The following is a 15752-nucleotide window of genomic DNA, read 5'->3' on the forward strand; positions in this document are numbered from 1 at the left end:
GGAGGGCCTCATCCGCCTCTGTTCCGAGGCTGACGGTAACATGGAGGCACACTACTCGGACATGCTCGCAGCCTTCGACAACCCACTCGACCACCTTTGGTTCGGCGAGATGGTGGTGGACGTGAACCAGAAGAGAGAGGAGTTTGCCAAACCGGAAGTGGCCTTTTGATCGATCGTCGCCAGGGGACAATAATGAACGTGCATGTGGTAATCTTCCTACATCCAGGTTCGATCGCTTGCAATCGCACGCACGTGGATATTGTCATACTACTCCCTCCGTCCCGATATACCTAATACTAAAACGTGACTTGATACATTCGTATTTAGACGGATTTAAGACAAGTACTTTGAGACGGAGGGAGTACTATTTATGTATTTCAAGCCATGTGCTCTTTGCACTCAATAATGTATGTGTGGTGTTTACACGCGAATGCTTTTACACCTTGTATGTGTGTTTGGTAGGGTGCATGAAAGGTGCATGAGAGCAAAAGTTTTCTTCTTGACCCACTTTTGGGTGTTTGATAGAGTGTATGAAGGGTGCATGAGTCAATACGAGCTTAATACAAATACACTAGAAGCATGCATGAAGAAGGGTGCTGAGATGAGCATGCATGAAAAGAAAACCACTATGCTGAGATGAGAATGCAACCAAACACACGCTAAGTGTTGACGATCATGAATTTTAGACCCGCAAAACAAAAGAGTACGGGAGCTTTGTACGTTGGACGGAAACGCTCCTTGTAAACCTTCTCTCCCGAGCGACACGTGCCATGTGGGCCCCGCCACCGCTTTCATCCCCAACCTTATCTCCTCCCTTCCCAGTTCCCACTCGTCATCTCCCCGACGCTTTCCCTTTTCCCTGTCTTTCTCATCTGCCACACAAGAAGGAGCCTTGTTCCACGTTGCGAGACGGAGTTCGAGGCAGCACGCCGTGCAGCAAGGGAACCCACCGGCGGTGGCTCGGGCGTCAGCTGCAGACGAGGCAGCCGCTCGCCGCGCGCTACAAGGGGGTTCTCCCGTGCTACAGGGCATGCTCAGTGCGGTGAGATGGGGCGCGGGCTCCCCCTCTGACGAGGGCGACGCCGGGTGCTGCGAGCAATGTTGTGCTGCTCGCCGGAGTTGTGTGAAATTTGTTTTGGGGGGAGGGAGCTTCAAAGCAACACGACTGGTGCTGCAATGCGCGGATCTCGCCGGCGGCGAAGCTGGAATGCAACCGGGTTAGCCACTCGCCGGGGATGGAGCTGCAATGTAACGTGGTTGATGCTTGCAACCCGCGGAACTCGCCGGCAGCGGAGCTGCAATGTAACACCCGAGGTGTTGCGACCCGCGGAACTTGTCGGCGGCGAAGCTGCAATGCAACGCACGACGAGCCACGACCATGGGCCTCGCCTGCGCGGGAGCTGCAATGCAACACCCAAGGTGCTACAACCATGGATCTCGCCGGCGGCGGAGCTGCAATGTAGCGCGTGAAGTGCTGCGACCCAGGGTCATCGTCGGCGCTGGAGCTGTGATGCGACACCCAAGGTGCTGTGACCACTGATCTCGCCGGCGGCGTAGCTGCAACGCAACACCTAAGATTTTTGCTGCGCGACGTAGCATCAGCTGCGAGCTGAGGCGGTGATAGTTCTAGCGGCGACGCGGGCATTGCCTTTGCTGTGGCCAGCGGTCATAGGAGAATGAAGCAACAGGAGAACGAAGCATCATCATGTTGACCCATCCAACTGGCAGGAGAGGACGTATCGGACGGTTGGTGACCCGGCTGATTTCTCCAGTAAATCAGCCGGTTGATTCGTAGCAACGCCCTAAGTAGCATGATTAGTACGTAGGCGAGGCTGTTCAAGTAAATTGACTACAAAAGTTTTAGCATTTCGTGAGAAGATTTGAAGCCTGAAATAGCATACGAAGCAAGCAATCTGACACCACATATTATCCCACCAGTTAAGACGAACATGAACAAAACATTGACTCCTGAACATAAACCGCGATGGACCAATTGCATGAACGTTGACTTTACATCGGGGTGGCGTGAGCCTCGAGCACTTGCTCGAAGTCGGCATTCCGAATCGCCCCGACCACGGCGAGCGCCTCCTCCATGCTGCGGATGTTGGCCTGGGTCTCTAGCATCTTGGTGAAGGGCCCGTCCCACTTGCCCGTAAGGTTGGAGCGGAGGATCTCGTAGGACATGGTGTCGGGCAGGTGCTCGGGGGCGACGCGGGCACCGATGTCCCATCCATTGTTGAGGATCTCTTTGATAGGCCCCACCCGCTGGGCCTCGCACATCACAACCTTCATCACCGCCAGCGCCTGCTTGACCGGCTCCACGTCAGCCCCGGGGCGGTAGGCGGCGAGCACGCGGATGGCCTCCAGCATGGCCTACCGCCCCAGCGGCACGCCCGGCAGGTTCGCGAGGCCGTCGATGAGGTCGCTGTAGCTGCTACCGAACGGGAGGGTTGTAGATGTGGGGAAGAGATGCTCAAGGCCAGGAAAGGCGTGCCAATGGCCGGTGCCATCGGTGAAGCCGGCCAAGGAGACGTCGTGTCTCTGCACGGCAACGGTGGTCTTGTCATTCGGGCCGCGGCCGGTTAGCCGTCCCCGGACGACGACGGGATTGCCCGCAGCAACGGCTCCTGCGTGTCCGTGCTTGCTGTTGCTGGCGGCGAGGACAAGCATGAGGAAGAACGCCGCCATGGTGCCGAGGCGATTGAGGGTGGATCCGTCCATCTCTTCTCTTGAAGACTAGACTAGAACAGGGAATGATGAAGGATGAACAATCAAGTCGTAGTATATATATCCGGGCTACGGACACCAGCACACACTGATCGCGTTGCCCAGCGGTGCTGGCTGGCTAGTGCAATTCATGCATGGAACCAGCGTGATTGTCAAGAGAAGAGTGTGACATACATGACTCGTGGGCCAGGGTACCATGTGATGGCCCTTTTATTTTTGCTCACGAGAGCTTTTATATTCTAACTCACTGAGCTAACTCACCCATTTGAGCGCCCAGATGGCTTTTTATTTTGGTAGTAAGATTTTGTCTTTTTCGCCAACAATACTCGGGATCTCATTTTTTCAATCAAATTGACAATCGAACAAAGGTTCTTGTGTACCACTATGACATGGACCATTATACTTGTGAACTAAAAATTCACTTATACACATACAAAGGTCTACAAGACATTCAATTGTAAACACCACACGTACTTCAAATGCATAAATAGTACGAACATCACCAGCTGCGTACGTCTGCAAGCTTGATGCAATCAAGCAGCGAGGTATGGATGGATGCACACCCATTATTCCCTCGCAGCTATGGATCAAAAGGCCACTTCCGCGTTGGCAAACTCCTCTCTCTTCTGGTTCTGGGTCACGTCCCCCACCATCTCACCGAACCTGCACGGAGGGCTGACCACAGGCACCGTGCCGCGCGCGTACTGTCCACCGGCATCACGCCCACTGCAAAGTCCATCGGCATCACGCCCCTGAACTTCTGTGCGATAACTAATGACGGAGTTCACCACGTCATCATCGGGATGGCACACGGCCAGCACCTCGAACCCGCCTCGGCTGATGTCCTCGGGGTCGACGATCGGGTACAGGAACCCGCGTGCTCCGTGTGCGCTACGCGTGACGAGGGCTGCCCCATCTGCCATGTGTGCGCCGAGGTGCGCGATCACCTTGTCCTAGTTTGCTTTGGTCATGTAGTTTGAGAAGAGCTTCTTGTTGATGTTGTTTAGTGTAGTTTGAGTACCACTTCTAGTTTTTGCAATCATCCCTCCCATTAGAAGTGTCTGGTTGTTTATTGGTGCAAAAATTGTGTGTTGTGATCGAGAATGTTGGATTGTTTAATTTTGCAAAACCATCTATGGTAGTTCATGTGATGAGAATGATCATATGCTCACGAGGTGTTGGACACAATGCCAGATAGGTAAGTGTTTTTGTATTATTATTTTTGCTCAAAATCTTGGATCATGTGATATTGAAATTTGGTGATGGTTTTTACATCATACTATGCGAAACAAGTTGGGTGACCTGGAAAAATTCATGGCGCTGGATGAAAGGAACGCCATTGACCTTAACGACGTTGTCATTTCTGTGGCAAATGAAAACCAAGGAGAGAGACATAGTGTCGAAATAGAGGGTAACCACACACATACCATGAAGAGAGAGCTAACAAGGTCGGTGAACTACAAAGTTGAGGAGGACATAACTTTGTGCAATGCTTGAATAAACATATCTCTCTTGACGCCAGGGCTGGAGGAGTCGATCAAACCAAGGACATATTTTGGAGTTGGATTGAGCAATACTATTCACACAATGTTCTGATTCCATCCAATCACACGCATGGGTATCTCTGCTCATCGCTGAAGTAGCATCCAAGATCAGTGCAATCGATGGTCCGGTTGTGTTGAACAAGTGAACAACTCATAGACCAGTGTAGTGCCAATAACCAAGTATGAATGAAAGGATGAGACAAGATTGGTAAATTGTTCCTTGAGAGATCTTGGCAAGATCGAGGTTCTTTGGTGGTTACACTAGTGGTAGTGGTGCCAATGAGAATATTGTTGAAAACTTGAAATGGTGTGGAAATGCCTATGCAGAAAGATGGATGAGATAGGTAGAACATATAGTGAGTTAAGATTAGGAGAAGGGGCCGTATTCGTGTGCAAGAATGTTTAACTCCACAAAATTTAAAAAGGTTTGATTTTGCTATATCTCAGGTGCCTGAAAATTTCCTTCGCGCCGCTCACTTTCTCTAGTTCATTCTAAGCTCGCCTGAGAAAGCCATAGCCCCACTATCTATTTTAGGGGGAGTAACAGCCCCATTATCTATCTTAGGGATGGGGTGAAGGGAATCGTCGGAGTTTTCACCGGTGGTGTGGGGCTTAGAAGGATTGCTGAGGCGGTGGGGCAGCAACGGTGGTGGAGGGGGGTCGAGGGGGAGAATGGGGCGGCGAGGCGGTGTACGGTAGCCTGCCGGCCACGGGGGATGGAGGCAGGCGTATGTGGCGAGATAGGCTGCCGGGGGAGGAGAAACTGTCGTCGGGAGGAAGAAGCTGAACAGTCCGTAGCATGATTGAAGCCGTTGGATATTGATCCGATGGTCGGGAAAGAAAGTGACTCTTGAAAACATTTTTTTAGGCACCTGTTATAGACGGTCCCAAAAATATTAATTATAGAAGGTGATTTGAGGAGTTAAGTTTATGGAAAGGCTAGAAATGCTTTTAGTGCTGAAATGTTGGCTTTAAGACTACTCGTCTCTGTGAATAAGTGTACATCTACCTTTTGTACTAAATAAAAGTTTTATAATTTTGACAAACTTTATAGAAAAGAGTAGTAGCATACATGACATCAAATTGGTATGTTATGAAAGTACATTTCAAAACAAATCTAGTGATGCGAATTTTGTGCCATAAATTAATGCTACTAGTTTTTCTTACAAATTTGGTCAAAGTTTTAAAGTTTTGATTTAAGACAAGAGCTAGATGTACATTTATCTGCGAGCGGAGGGAGAGAGTATCCGTTGAGACCAATGGGTTTGTGACGCCCAGAGATGTTAACCTGCTTTTATGCAAGGTTTACATCTCTATGAAATGGAGCTCGATCGGGCAACTCCGTGCGTGTTTTCAATTTTTCATGCTATTCCATAATTCGTTTGGCTTAGTTTACCTAGCAATTTAGTGCTGTGGATAGCAAGCAGGAATTCGAACAGTTTGTACTCAAAACTGATTGAAAAGTTGGAGGTAAACAGACACCAACTCATGTGCGAGATATATAGCGGCTTAAAGTAACAACTTTGCGTCTCGTTGGACATTACTGCTTAATACTACTCCTTACTACGTACATGTCTCTCATAATACTACTTTGCCCATCTCCATCTCCACCGACAGAAGCATCACAGCTCCATTAGTGCCAGTGTCAGTGTCAGTGGTGCCCCAGCCTAAACCATCTCTTCGTCGATCATCCCCTTAGTAATACCGCCATAATCCAAGGGGGCAAACCAAAAAGAAGCACCAAAAACAGAGACCCTCATCGCCGGTGTCACGACGCCGCCGCCGCCTGCAGCCTACATGCAGAAGCAGCCGCCGTTGTACTTGCCGCCCTTCATCTGCTCGCCGACCTTCCTCACCGTCACCGACGTCGGCGCGCACGGCGTCCACTCCGCCGCCAGTCGCACCCTCGCAAGCCACCACCACCCGCTGCTCCCGCCACCCTTGCCGCCCCCACGCTTCCTCCTCGACGACGCCTGCGCGGCGACGGCGGCCTCTGCGGCGAGGCGGCGGTTCTCGGCGCGGAGGCGGTCGATCTCGGCGACGCCGACCTTGCGCTCGGCCTCCCATGCGGCCATGGCCTCGAAGCACTCGCGGTTGCGGAGCTCCAGCCCGTACACCTGCGCCTGCAGCGCCTCGACCTTCCGCCCGAGGATGCACACCCGGTGGTCGTCCCGCAGCTTCACGGCGAGCCGGGCCAGGTCTGCGGCGCGGCGGCGCGTGTAGCCGAGCTCGGCTGCCGCCGCGGCGGCCTCCTCCTCGGCGGCGGTGGCGCGGAAGGCGAGGCGTGCGTTCTCGCCCAGCAGGACGAGGCGCTCCGACTCGAGCACCTCCAGCAGGCTCCCCTGCAGGTCGATCTTGCGCGCCGACTCGGCCCGCCGGCGGTCGGCCTCGTCCGCCAGGACGTCCCGGTCCACCCACGCCATCACCAGCTCCGCCACCACCAGCTCGGCGTAAACAGCCGGAGCAGCGGGATGGTGGTGGTGGTCATCGGTGATTCCGGAGTGGGGTTGGAAGGAGAGGGAGCTGCCGGCATCGGAGGAGCGGTCGTCGACGTCGGATGAGCAGTCGGAGCTGAGGTGGAGGTTGAGGTGGGAGTGGGAGTGAGACTTGGCGTTGGCGAGGAGGGACTGTGCGTAGCGGTCGGCGAGGTAGAGGTAGCGGTGGTGGAGGTCGGTGAGGAGCGCGAGCAGCTGCGGGCGGCGGTGGTAGTAGTTCTCGGCGCGCTCGGCGAAGGAGTGGTCCGCCGCCGCGTCGTCGCCCGGCACGCCGGCCGCCAGCGCGCGCACGCGCTGCTCGATGTCTGCAACGGCATAATACACTTGTCACACACAAACGTACAGTTTTCATTAGAGTAAATGCATGCATGCAAGCAGCGCTATACGTACGACTATCAGGAATCTTACACAAATCGTAGTATAACCAAGCATTGTATGTACAGCAGTTTGGACTAAAACTTCTTTGAGATTAATTAATCAGGTTTCGTTGATCGTAACAGCTATAGTAGGACTACCATATACGTAGTACTTGAGACTTGAGAGTTGGGTAATTCACCGGGATAGATTGTTACCCTACGACGTTGCTAGCAGTGTGGCACTGCAGAGCTGCCTGCCACAGTGATACTGTACTACTAGCAGCTAGGTGAGGTGAGAATCCTCGGCGGCATTAATCCTCGCTGAGCTCTCTCCTGCATATATACACTTGTGTCGTCCAAGCAAAGCTTCCTTCGGCCACAAGGGCAGGGGCAGGGGCAGGTCCCATCCTTCATCCCAGCCGTCCACTTGTCATCCAGCGGGCGGTCCAGATGAGCCCTGGTGCCCGCTGGGTAGTTGACCGGGGGCAGTGAGTGTAACTAATTACTTGCAAAGCACTTCGCATGAGTAGAAAACCAACAACCATGATCCGTTACAGGACGGCTTTATTAAGGGCGCCATTCATTTTACACCAACGGGGTGGTTGCGGACGAGCCTTCCAACGGAACACCCGGGCTCGCAGCCAGAACTGCGCGTCAAAAACACTTCCAGGATTCGAATTTCGTAATCGGATCTCGCCAAACTCGCGGAATATAAAATGTAGCGCTGGCATTGGCAACCACTCCCGGGTACGAGATTTCAATGGCCCTACAAAATGCCTCCCAACACAATGATTTCTGTAAAAAAAAACACTTGTCAAACGGGCTGGCTTATCATCAAACAGGGCTGGATTTCAACTTTGTTGCTGCAGAGGATTCGAACCGGGTTCCCACCCACAACTGGGCGTGAGAATGTTTCCTGAATAAATCTAGTGAGTGCTGGCAATGGCAACCGCTCTGGATATGAATTTTCAATGACACTGTAAAACGAGCACAAGATTAAACAGACTGAGCTTTTGCCACTTTGTTGCTACGTATATCATGTACACACATATGTCAGGCTAAAACATGGTGCCCACCAGCATAATTAGGGAATACATTGGTGTCACTGTCAAAACAAAGGGGAAGACATTAGCGTCTGCTAATTAACTAATGTCTCGGCTCAGGTGGCGCCAAGACCGAGAAACGGCAAATCGGAATCAAAAAGTTGGAAGCATGATACAACATCATCATCTCTCTCCTTGGGAGGAAATCCTTCTATTATGCCTGTTTGCCACCCCTACCGACGATCTCTACTATGCGCGCTTTTGGTGTTATCTTCCCCATCGTCCTCGGCATCGCACTGCCCGGACTCGGGCCCCGAGACCTCGCCGGGGCTGCGCTTCTGGCCGTCCTCTCCCGCACCGTTGTCGGAGTCCATCGGCACAACGCCTTCCTCCTGGTCGCCCCCGCTGCCACCGCCGTCCGTCTCGGGCGTGGCCGCGGCAACCTTCACGCAGCCAAGGCATAAGATGCATATTACGGGTTATGGTAGCCCAGATATGCGCCAGATGATGCCCTAGGTACCTGTGGCTCCTTGGGGTGGGCTGAAGTGCCTCTTGTGTCCTCCCGTTTAGGCCGTTTGGCCTTCTCCCCGGGCTTAGAATTGAATTTGGCGCGCACGTCGGGCGGCAGCAGCTCGGGAGGTACAACCCCTTCGATCCCGTAGTCATAAAACTGAAATCAGGCGAGGCGGTAAGCATTAGTTAGCTGATGATAAAACATGGCAAACTAGACATGGATTTTGTGCTCGCATGCTCATGGGGGTTCAAAATCGTAGTATTCCATTCATTTATTTTGGTGAGAAAGCATGTGAACTAGCAAAAAATTATGCAAAATATGCCATTTTGTGAGCTGTATAAGACACGATGAATGACTAACATATAGCAATGAATTGTACAAATTTGGTTCTCTTATAGAGCACATAAACATGCATACTGTTTTTGCACAAATGTTTGCTAGCACACAATATTTTTCGCAAATACAAAAAATATTTTCCACATTTTTCTTTGAAATTTCAAATAAAAGTTCATTAAGGAACATGTGCATGAATGTCAATAATAATAGTAATAAATACAAGTAAAAGAGACTGTAATAGCAACAACATAATACATACTCGAGAAAATCCTTCCAAATCTTGTCTGGCTTGAAACCGTAAACCTTTCCAGCAATAAACCTGTTTTAAAAAAAATGCTTTTGAGACCACTAAACATATTCAAAAGAACCCTTTTTTTTTGAGACCACTAAACATATTCAAAAGAAAATTACAATGATGTTTCTGGCATCAGGTCATATATGCAAACCCAAAAATAACACTCCTGAAATCAGTGTCCATGAAATGAGGACATCGTTTCATGAGCACTCCACTAAGCCACTGATAAAAGTTTCTGCCTATGTGATTTGAACCACCCTGTCTTGGTGTGGGACAAGATCCGTTACCAGTGCAGAACTACATCAACAACATCCTGTTCTATACAGAGAACAGTTCATAACAGCATTGTGTCAGGTAGATCATGGCTACCTGAATTTTAATAACTGAGGATACACGTGCCTGATTCCAAGTGTTTTTTAAAAATGAAACATGTAAGCACGATAACACTAGAGTTCCCAGCTTAATCCCCACACATATCAGCAAATATGAGAAGGGAGAATTTCTATGGCATCTGCAGAACTGATGATAGACACAAAGATTACTATTATTAATTCATTTTTAGCACAACTTCTTTGGGAGAATAATATGTTTTGGTTCAATGGAGAGCTGGGTCCCATTTCATAAATTCTTTGCACCAACTCCATTTTTAGGTATGGATGACTTAAGCGCAGGGATCCAGCAAAGTTCCTCACTAGAAACTTCTACTGGCAGCCACTCAAGAACGTAATAGGGCTGGGATTTGAACTTACACGATTATTTTTGTGGTGATACTCCTCCTCAATTCCAGCAGATGTGTCCATCTGCAATTTTACATTAAAAACTCGATATTAGAGGAATATCCTGATAAGTTATTGTACATAAAAAAATGATGAATGCATCAGAGGTGCAAAATAACCATGAAAGAAACACTTGGTGCTTACATCTTCTGCAAGTGGTTTCCAATATTCTGTAACTGATGGCATGCGGACTCGGTCAGAGTCAGTCAAAGCATCCTGCAGTTCCAATGCAAGTGAGATGTGGGTTGCAAAAATTGCATGGCCAAAAAAGGTAACTCAAGGCACATACAGGTAATTGGATGATTATTTATCAATACTGTGTAGGCCATTCAACTAACAGGGCAGTGACTTGCAGCAAATTTGTACAAGGCCCCTGTCCTGCTGAAATGTACCCATTCAAACTCATATTTCTTATATAGAAGAAAACTTGGACAGTAAGAAAAAGTAAGTTTTTCGATACTCTACCAGTACGAAAAAGGGCCTAAAAGACTAAAACCAACAGATTTTGCAGTTATACTAATAGTAACCAGTCAAATAGGATAATAGCGGGAAGTTGTAGCTTAAAACGTACAGGGTTTAATTCTGCCCATTTCCACAGTTGCGCAAGTTCCTTGTTTCCCAATCTCCACCTTGGCTTACTACATCAGAAGAAAACAGTAGAGTGGAAACAGCTTAAAATTAGTACAGTGAAAACAGTAGAGCACGACATAATAAGCTCTCATGTTACAAGAGTGAAAACAGCTTAAAATTCTTCACTGACCTAGCCAGTATTGCACAACATAATAAGTCTCAAATTACAAGAGTGAAAACAGCTTAAAATCTATCACCGACATAGCCAGTATTTACTGTTGCCCTATCCCTTCATTATCACGAAATAAGTCTAGTAAGTTTTGGATCTATACTACAAAACTGGTACAGAAATAGGCAGTGTGTTAGGTCAAATAATTTATGCAGCATTTTATCTGTAAATTTGTCAATGGTTACTTTTTCCTAGACAAATCTAGAACACAAAATTACAATGAGACAATCGATATTTATTATCCATTACTGGATCCTCCACTGGAAAAATATCATATTTGGAAGGATTTTGCACACTAATACCTAACATGGATTACATAACCCGTCTAACTACATTAATTAACATACATACTACTGACATTTGATATGAATGCTGATGAAACTGGTCAATTCCAAGCTTTGCGCAAGACAAAAATGAAAAATTAATCAAGAAAGTGGGTACTAAAATTTCTGAATAACTGCAATAGATTACCATACTGACAAACGATTCTTAAATGCTGGGAAAATAATGATGAACAGACAAGTGTGAAATAAGCTAGACATAAAACTCCATATGCTTGTTTTATGACAGTTCACAAAAAGGTGTTTGCTGCTACATGCACCAGTTACATACACCTGGCTCTGAAGGAACTAACAGCCACTATATAATTATTAAGAAAGTGCTTAACCAAATATACAAGTAGTCACTAATAACATGGTCAATACAGCAGTTTTGTTGGTTAATATTAAAATGGTTTCTGCTTTCAAACAGTTATACACTTGCACACGTTCTGCTCGACTAAGCACACTAGCAGCAACACAAATAACAAAAAAAATCAGAAAACATGTAAATGCCTAAAGAAAGCAAGTAGCACACCGTTTTCTGGCTCCGGCTTGACTGGACTTCTTTTCAAAAGGCTGTTTTTCAAATGCTGGACATCCATCTCTCTTCCACCATACCTTTTCAAAATGCAAACAGAGGTATGAGAAGTGGTGAAAATCCTGCATCAAAAGTATAAGACTAGTACACTGCAGCAAAGTATATACCCAGTTTTTCTCCCGCTCAAGAATATGCTCAATGCTTTGTAGGAATTCCTTCCCTTTCGGTGGAATCATCTCCAGAAGATTCTTGACACGCTCTTCACAAGATTTGATTTCCTCTTTCTGATTAAACGGGGACAAGAGATAAAATTGTCAGAATTAATTCTTAATTGAACGATGGATTAATAAGCCCCTCAAAGAAACCAATAACTAACATCACAATTCCTGGTTTACTATACTACAACTATGGCCCAGGTTACTTGTATCAGGCACTCAGAGACTGGCAGTTGGTACTGGTAACAGTTGACCCAATTACCACTAACCAGGGACTTCATACTAGCACAACTTACAGATGGAACATTCAACAAAAATAATTATATTTGAACCCTTTATGTTAAGCATGCACCTATAATTGGAGGCCAAACTGAACAATGTGATTTTGTTTCTTACCATGCTCTCGGATGGACCTTCCTTGTCAGTCTTTCCAGGCGCCTGATGTACAGAACAATTATGTCAGTGGTCCACACCTCACAGATAGTAGCAGGCTAATCAACGACAGGAAATTGAGCTGAAATAACAGGGAAAAAGGATGTCTATGATGATTGCAAGATTGTGCGAGTATATTCCAGTTCATACTTCACTACCCAACAATAAGTTAGCTTGATAGTCCACATTAGTTATAACTTTCCTTCCAACTATTGCCAGATGCATGTCAGCATTCTATGGCATGGGGCATATACTCCCTCCGTTCCTAAATATAAGTCTTTTTAGAGATTCCACTATGGACTATGTACGAAGTAAAATGAGTGAATCTACACTAAAATATGTCGATATACATCCGCATGTAGTTTGTAGTGGAATCTCTAAAAAGGCTTATATTTAGGAACGGAGGGAGTAATAAGCAACAGGTAACAGCAGCAACTATAAGTGACAGAAATGCTGTTCTATCAACTATGGTCATCAACTACGGGCATAGTTACTCTTAGCTAGGTACATGAGAAAGTTAGCGAGTGTATCTCCTTCTCAACAGTGTCGTTAAAAATAGCTGGCCAGTGTGGAACACAAGCAGATGAGACTTGCATGGAAGAGAGAAAGCGGAGAAAGAAGAAATTTATTGTAATGGCACATGCAGCCCACGTGCAGTCACATAGCAGCATAATACTGATTTGGACAGAGGACAGGAAGTATGCATATAAATAAACAGAACAAGGATGCAACGAAATTTAAGAAGATTTACAGGGAGAAATGCTATTTTTTGCTTTGGTAGCTATTCAGAATACAAAACATGCTGCCTATCACGGAATGGACAGACAATGGGAAACCCCTAAATGCTTGGAAAATTGAACAAGGATGTACAATAGGCACAAACTGATGTTAGATTGCAACCTAAACGCAAACTATGTGTACCTTGAGATAGTCAAAAAATATAAGGCATTGGACAAGGATGTGGCGTCGAAAACTTGCGTCTTTCAACTGCATATAAAGAATGTTATACGGTTATACAACAACCGTGAACAGTCACCAAAGAAACTAGTGTCAGATGCTCAACAAGAATTACCTCCAAACCCATCAATTTACTGCTAGTAAGGTACTTAATATTGAAAGCAGCATCTTCCTCCTGCTCAAGATTATTATGTTTTCCGTCAGCATCGCTGAGAGGCTGAGCTTCAAATGTGCTTAACACGACCTGAAATTTAGTTATCAGCATCAATCAGAAGTTCAGAACAGAAACATTGAACAGGAAAAGGTAAAAGACTGCCTGTCAATGGAAAAATGAAGGAGAGTGTACCGTTAAATTGGACGCGAACTTTTGCCATTTTGTTGGATTTGTAGTAGTCAAAGCTGGGTTACGGAAATGCTCCTAGAATGAAAATAAAACCCAAAGTTAAGAATTGAAACAACCTCACGTTGAGAAATTAACAGGTGGCATAATGATGATCTTGAATCCCAGAGATTAACAAGTACAATATATCAACCTGCAGACTCCACAGGGTCTGGTAGAAGTTGAAATCAACAGAAATTCCTGAGAAACAAAGGTGCATTAGGAAATGCTATCATTTACAATACACTTAAATGAAGATAGGAAAGAACAGGATAAAATAATTATTTTTATCAGGACAATTGTACTAACCGTCAGTGGCATCTTTCTCATACTTAGTTTCATTTGATGTGTTGAAAACTCCCTTGATATTGAGAGCTGATAAGTAAAAATAGAAGAATAAAAATAAGCAGTGTACCCAGAGGACAGTTATAATTCCTTGTCAATAAGCAGCCAGACTAGATAGAGTAGGGGAAGATGTAATATGCAAACCTGAACGCTCTGACAACGGGAAGAAATGTGCCAGGAACATGATAATGCGTCCGCAGAACACCACATCGTTCGACTGAAATTTCATAGTATAGAAAATATGAATGCTAGTTGAGCACACAAACTTTGTATCAGATGAAACTCCAAGAAGCGCTCTTGAGAAGCTTGCTGAAGGTAATGGTCAAAAACTTTTCGCTGATAAGGCCAATAGCCATTTATTACACAACGAAGTTATCACTGGCAAAGCTTTTATTGAAAACTTTCAGTTCGGTAGTAGATAAACCACCCACCAGTCTAAGTTTAATCAGCAGTATGATAACTACAACAAATTAGCTAAAGATTACAGAATCAAATAACCAGACTAACCTTTGAAAGTCTTCGAAGTAGTTGGTTGCAAGTCCTCAGCATAACCAACTTGCCACGCCCAAATAGCTCTTGCTAGAAATAACCCAAAAAAATCCATTTAGCAAAACTATGAACATACATTATGTGAATCATACCGGCACCACAAACCATTAAAAAATGAGTGCAATTCGCAAATCCAGAATTACCTTCCCCAAGACATCCTGCTTGCTCTCAATATACCCAAAGACATCTTTGCAGTCTTTGATAGTTGACATATCCGTCAGATCTTCCAATAACTGGAATACCATGCCACCCTCAACATGCCCTCTTTCACAAAGGTAAAGCATGATATCTAATATGGCAGAAGTTGGATTTGTCAGAATAAAATAAACACTATACATACTCTTAGAAACTGATGTGGGTAATAAAAATATTTGGACAGGACTGGTGAAAGGATTGTGACTGACCAAGAAGATGTGTTATCAGGCAATTACTTTCCCCGCTATCCAATGAGTTTCCATACTGCATAATTCCTTTACCCGATTGAACTGCAGATGACTAGAGTAAAATTATGAAACAGAATCAGCAATCGAGATTTGTTTGTTTCTAGGATTGACGATCAGCAAATAAAAAGTGCATCAATTGCAGTCAGTTATCAACCATAATAAAGAAAACATTTAGTGGATTGTATATAGGCAGGACGACAACTGATCCATTGTGTTAGGTTCCAATGGTGCCCATAAAATTGAAATTTGTTTATCAAGTTCAGGGGATAGCTCAACACATCATATGCCGTGTGGTCAGAAAACTGAAAATGCGCACATCCCTTTGCAGCAGAGACTAGCGTAGCCTTGTCTGCGTTAAAGAATCTTACCACAAGTTCCTGCAGCAGCCTTCGAAGAGCATTCTCCAAGGTCTGGTTCTCCTCTAGCACCAGCACCGTTTGCTTCTGCCAAATCGGATGAGAACCCGGGTTAAATTACATCATGCCTATTGCATTCTATAACAAAACACAGCTCAAGGATTACCAAATGCAAACGAATCTGGATGTGCGGTGTATGCATACCTGAGGCTTAATCGCTTCCTGCACCGCCTGGAGGGCGAAAGCCTCGGGGGCCTCGTTCCTGGACAGCGCGGTCCGGAACACTCCCTGCGACCAAGCAAACGGTTCGAATTTAGGGGAATTGGCCGAAGC

At 46.3% G+C, this 15752-nt stretch overlaps 2 protein-coding genes and 1 pseudogene across 2 annotated transcripts in view; all 3 read right to left on the minus strand.

Moving 5' to 3' along the window:
- Positions 1-2010: 2010 nt before the first annotated feature.
- LOC123089795 (60 kDa jasmonate-induced protein-like) lies at positions 2011-2731 on the minus strand (annotated as a pseudogene).
- Positions 2732-6064: 3333 nt separating this feature from the next.
- Positions 6065-7853, minus strand: LOC123090414 (kinase-interacting family protein-like). Its single transcript, XM_044511731.1, has 2 exons — positions 7733-7853; positions 6065-7089 (listed from the first exon to the last, which is right to left on the minus strand). Exons 1-2 carry the CDS (start codon positions 7851-7853, stop codon positions 6065-6067), a joined length of 1146 nt encoding a protein of 381 aa, XP_044367666.1.
- Positions 7854-8118: 265 nt separating this feature from the next.
- LOC123094024 (THO complex subunit 1) overlaps positions 8119-15752 on the minus strand; it is an 8353-nt gene continuing 719 nt past the window's right edge. Inside the window, exons 2-21 of the mRNA XM_044516101.1 lie at positions 15624-15707; positions 15432-15506; positions 15025-15115; positions 14764-14909; positions 14579-14650; positions 14216-14288; positions 14036-14101; positions 13881-13927; positions 13694-13765; positions 13463-13591; positions 13312-13377; positions 12355-12396; positions 11911-12027; positions 11741-11823; positions 10658-10724; positions 10231-10302; positions 10060-10110; positions 9275-9334; positions 8686-8835; positions 8119-8608 (exon numbers count right to left, since the gene is read on the minus strand). Of these exons, the coding sequence (XP_044372036.1) occupies positions 8399-8608; positions 8686-8835; positions 9275-9334; positions 10060-10110; positions 10231-10302; positions 10658-10724; positions 11741-11823; positions 11911-12027; positions 12355-12396; positions 13312-13377; positions 13463-13591; positions 13694-13765; positions 13881-13927; positions 14036-14101; positions 14216-14288; positions 14579-14650; positions 14764-14909; positions 15025-15115; positions 15432-15506; positions 15624-15707 (1773 nt within the window). The 3' untranslated portion in view covers positions 8119-8398. The remainder of the gene's footprint in view (positions 8609-8685; positions 8836-9274; positions 9335-10059; positions 10111-10230; positions 10303-10657; positions 10725-11740; positions 11824-11910; positions 12028-12354; positions 12397-13311; positions 13378-13462; positions 13592-13693; positions 13766-13880; positions 13928-14035; positions 14102-14215; positions 14289-14578; positions 14651-14763; positions 14910-15024; positions 15116-15431; positions 15507-15623; positions 15708-15752) is intronic.

This window comes from Triticum aestivum, chromosome 4B, assembly GCF_018294505.1.
Source record: "Triticum aestivum cultivar Chinese Spring chromosome 4B, IWGSC CS RefSeq v2.1, whole genome shotgun sequence".
NCBI lineage: Eukaryota > Viridiplantae > Streptophyta > Magnoliopsida > Poales > Poaceae > Triticum > Triticum aestivum.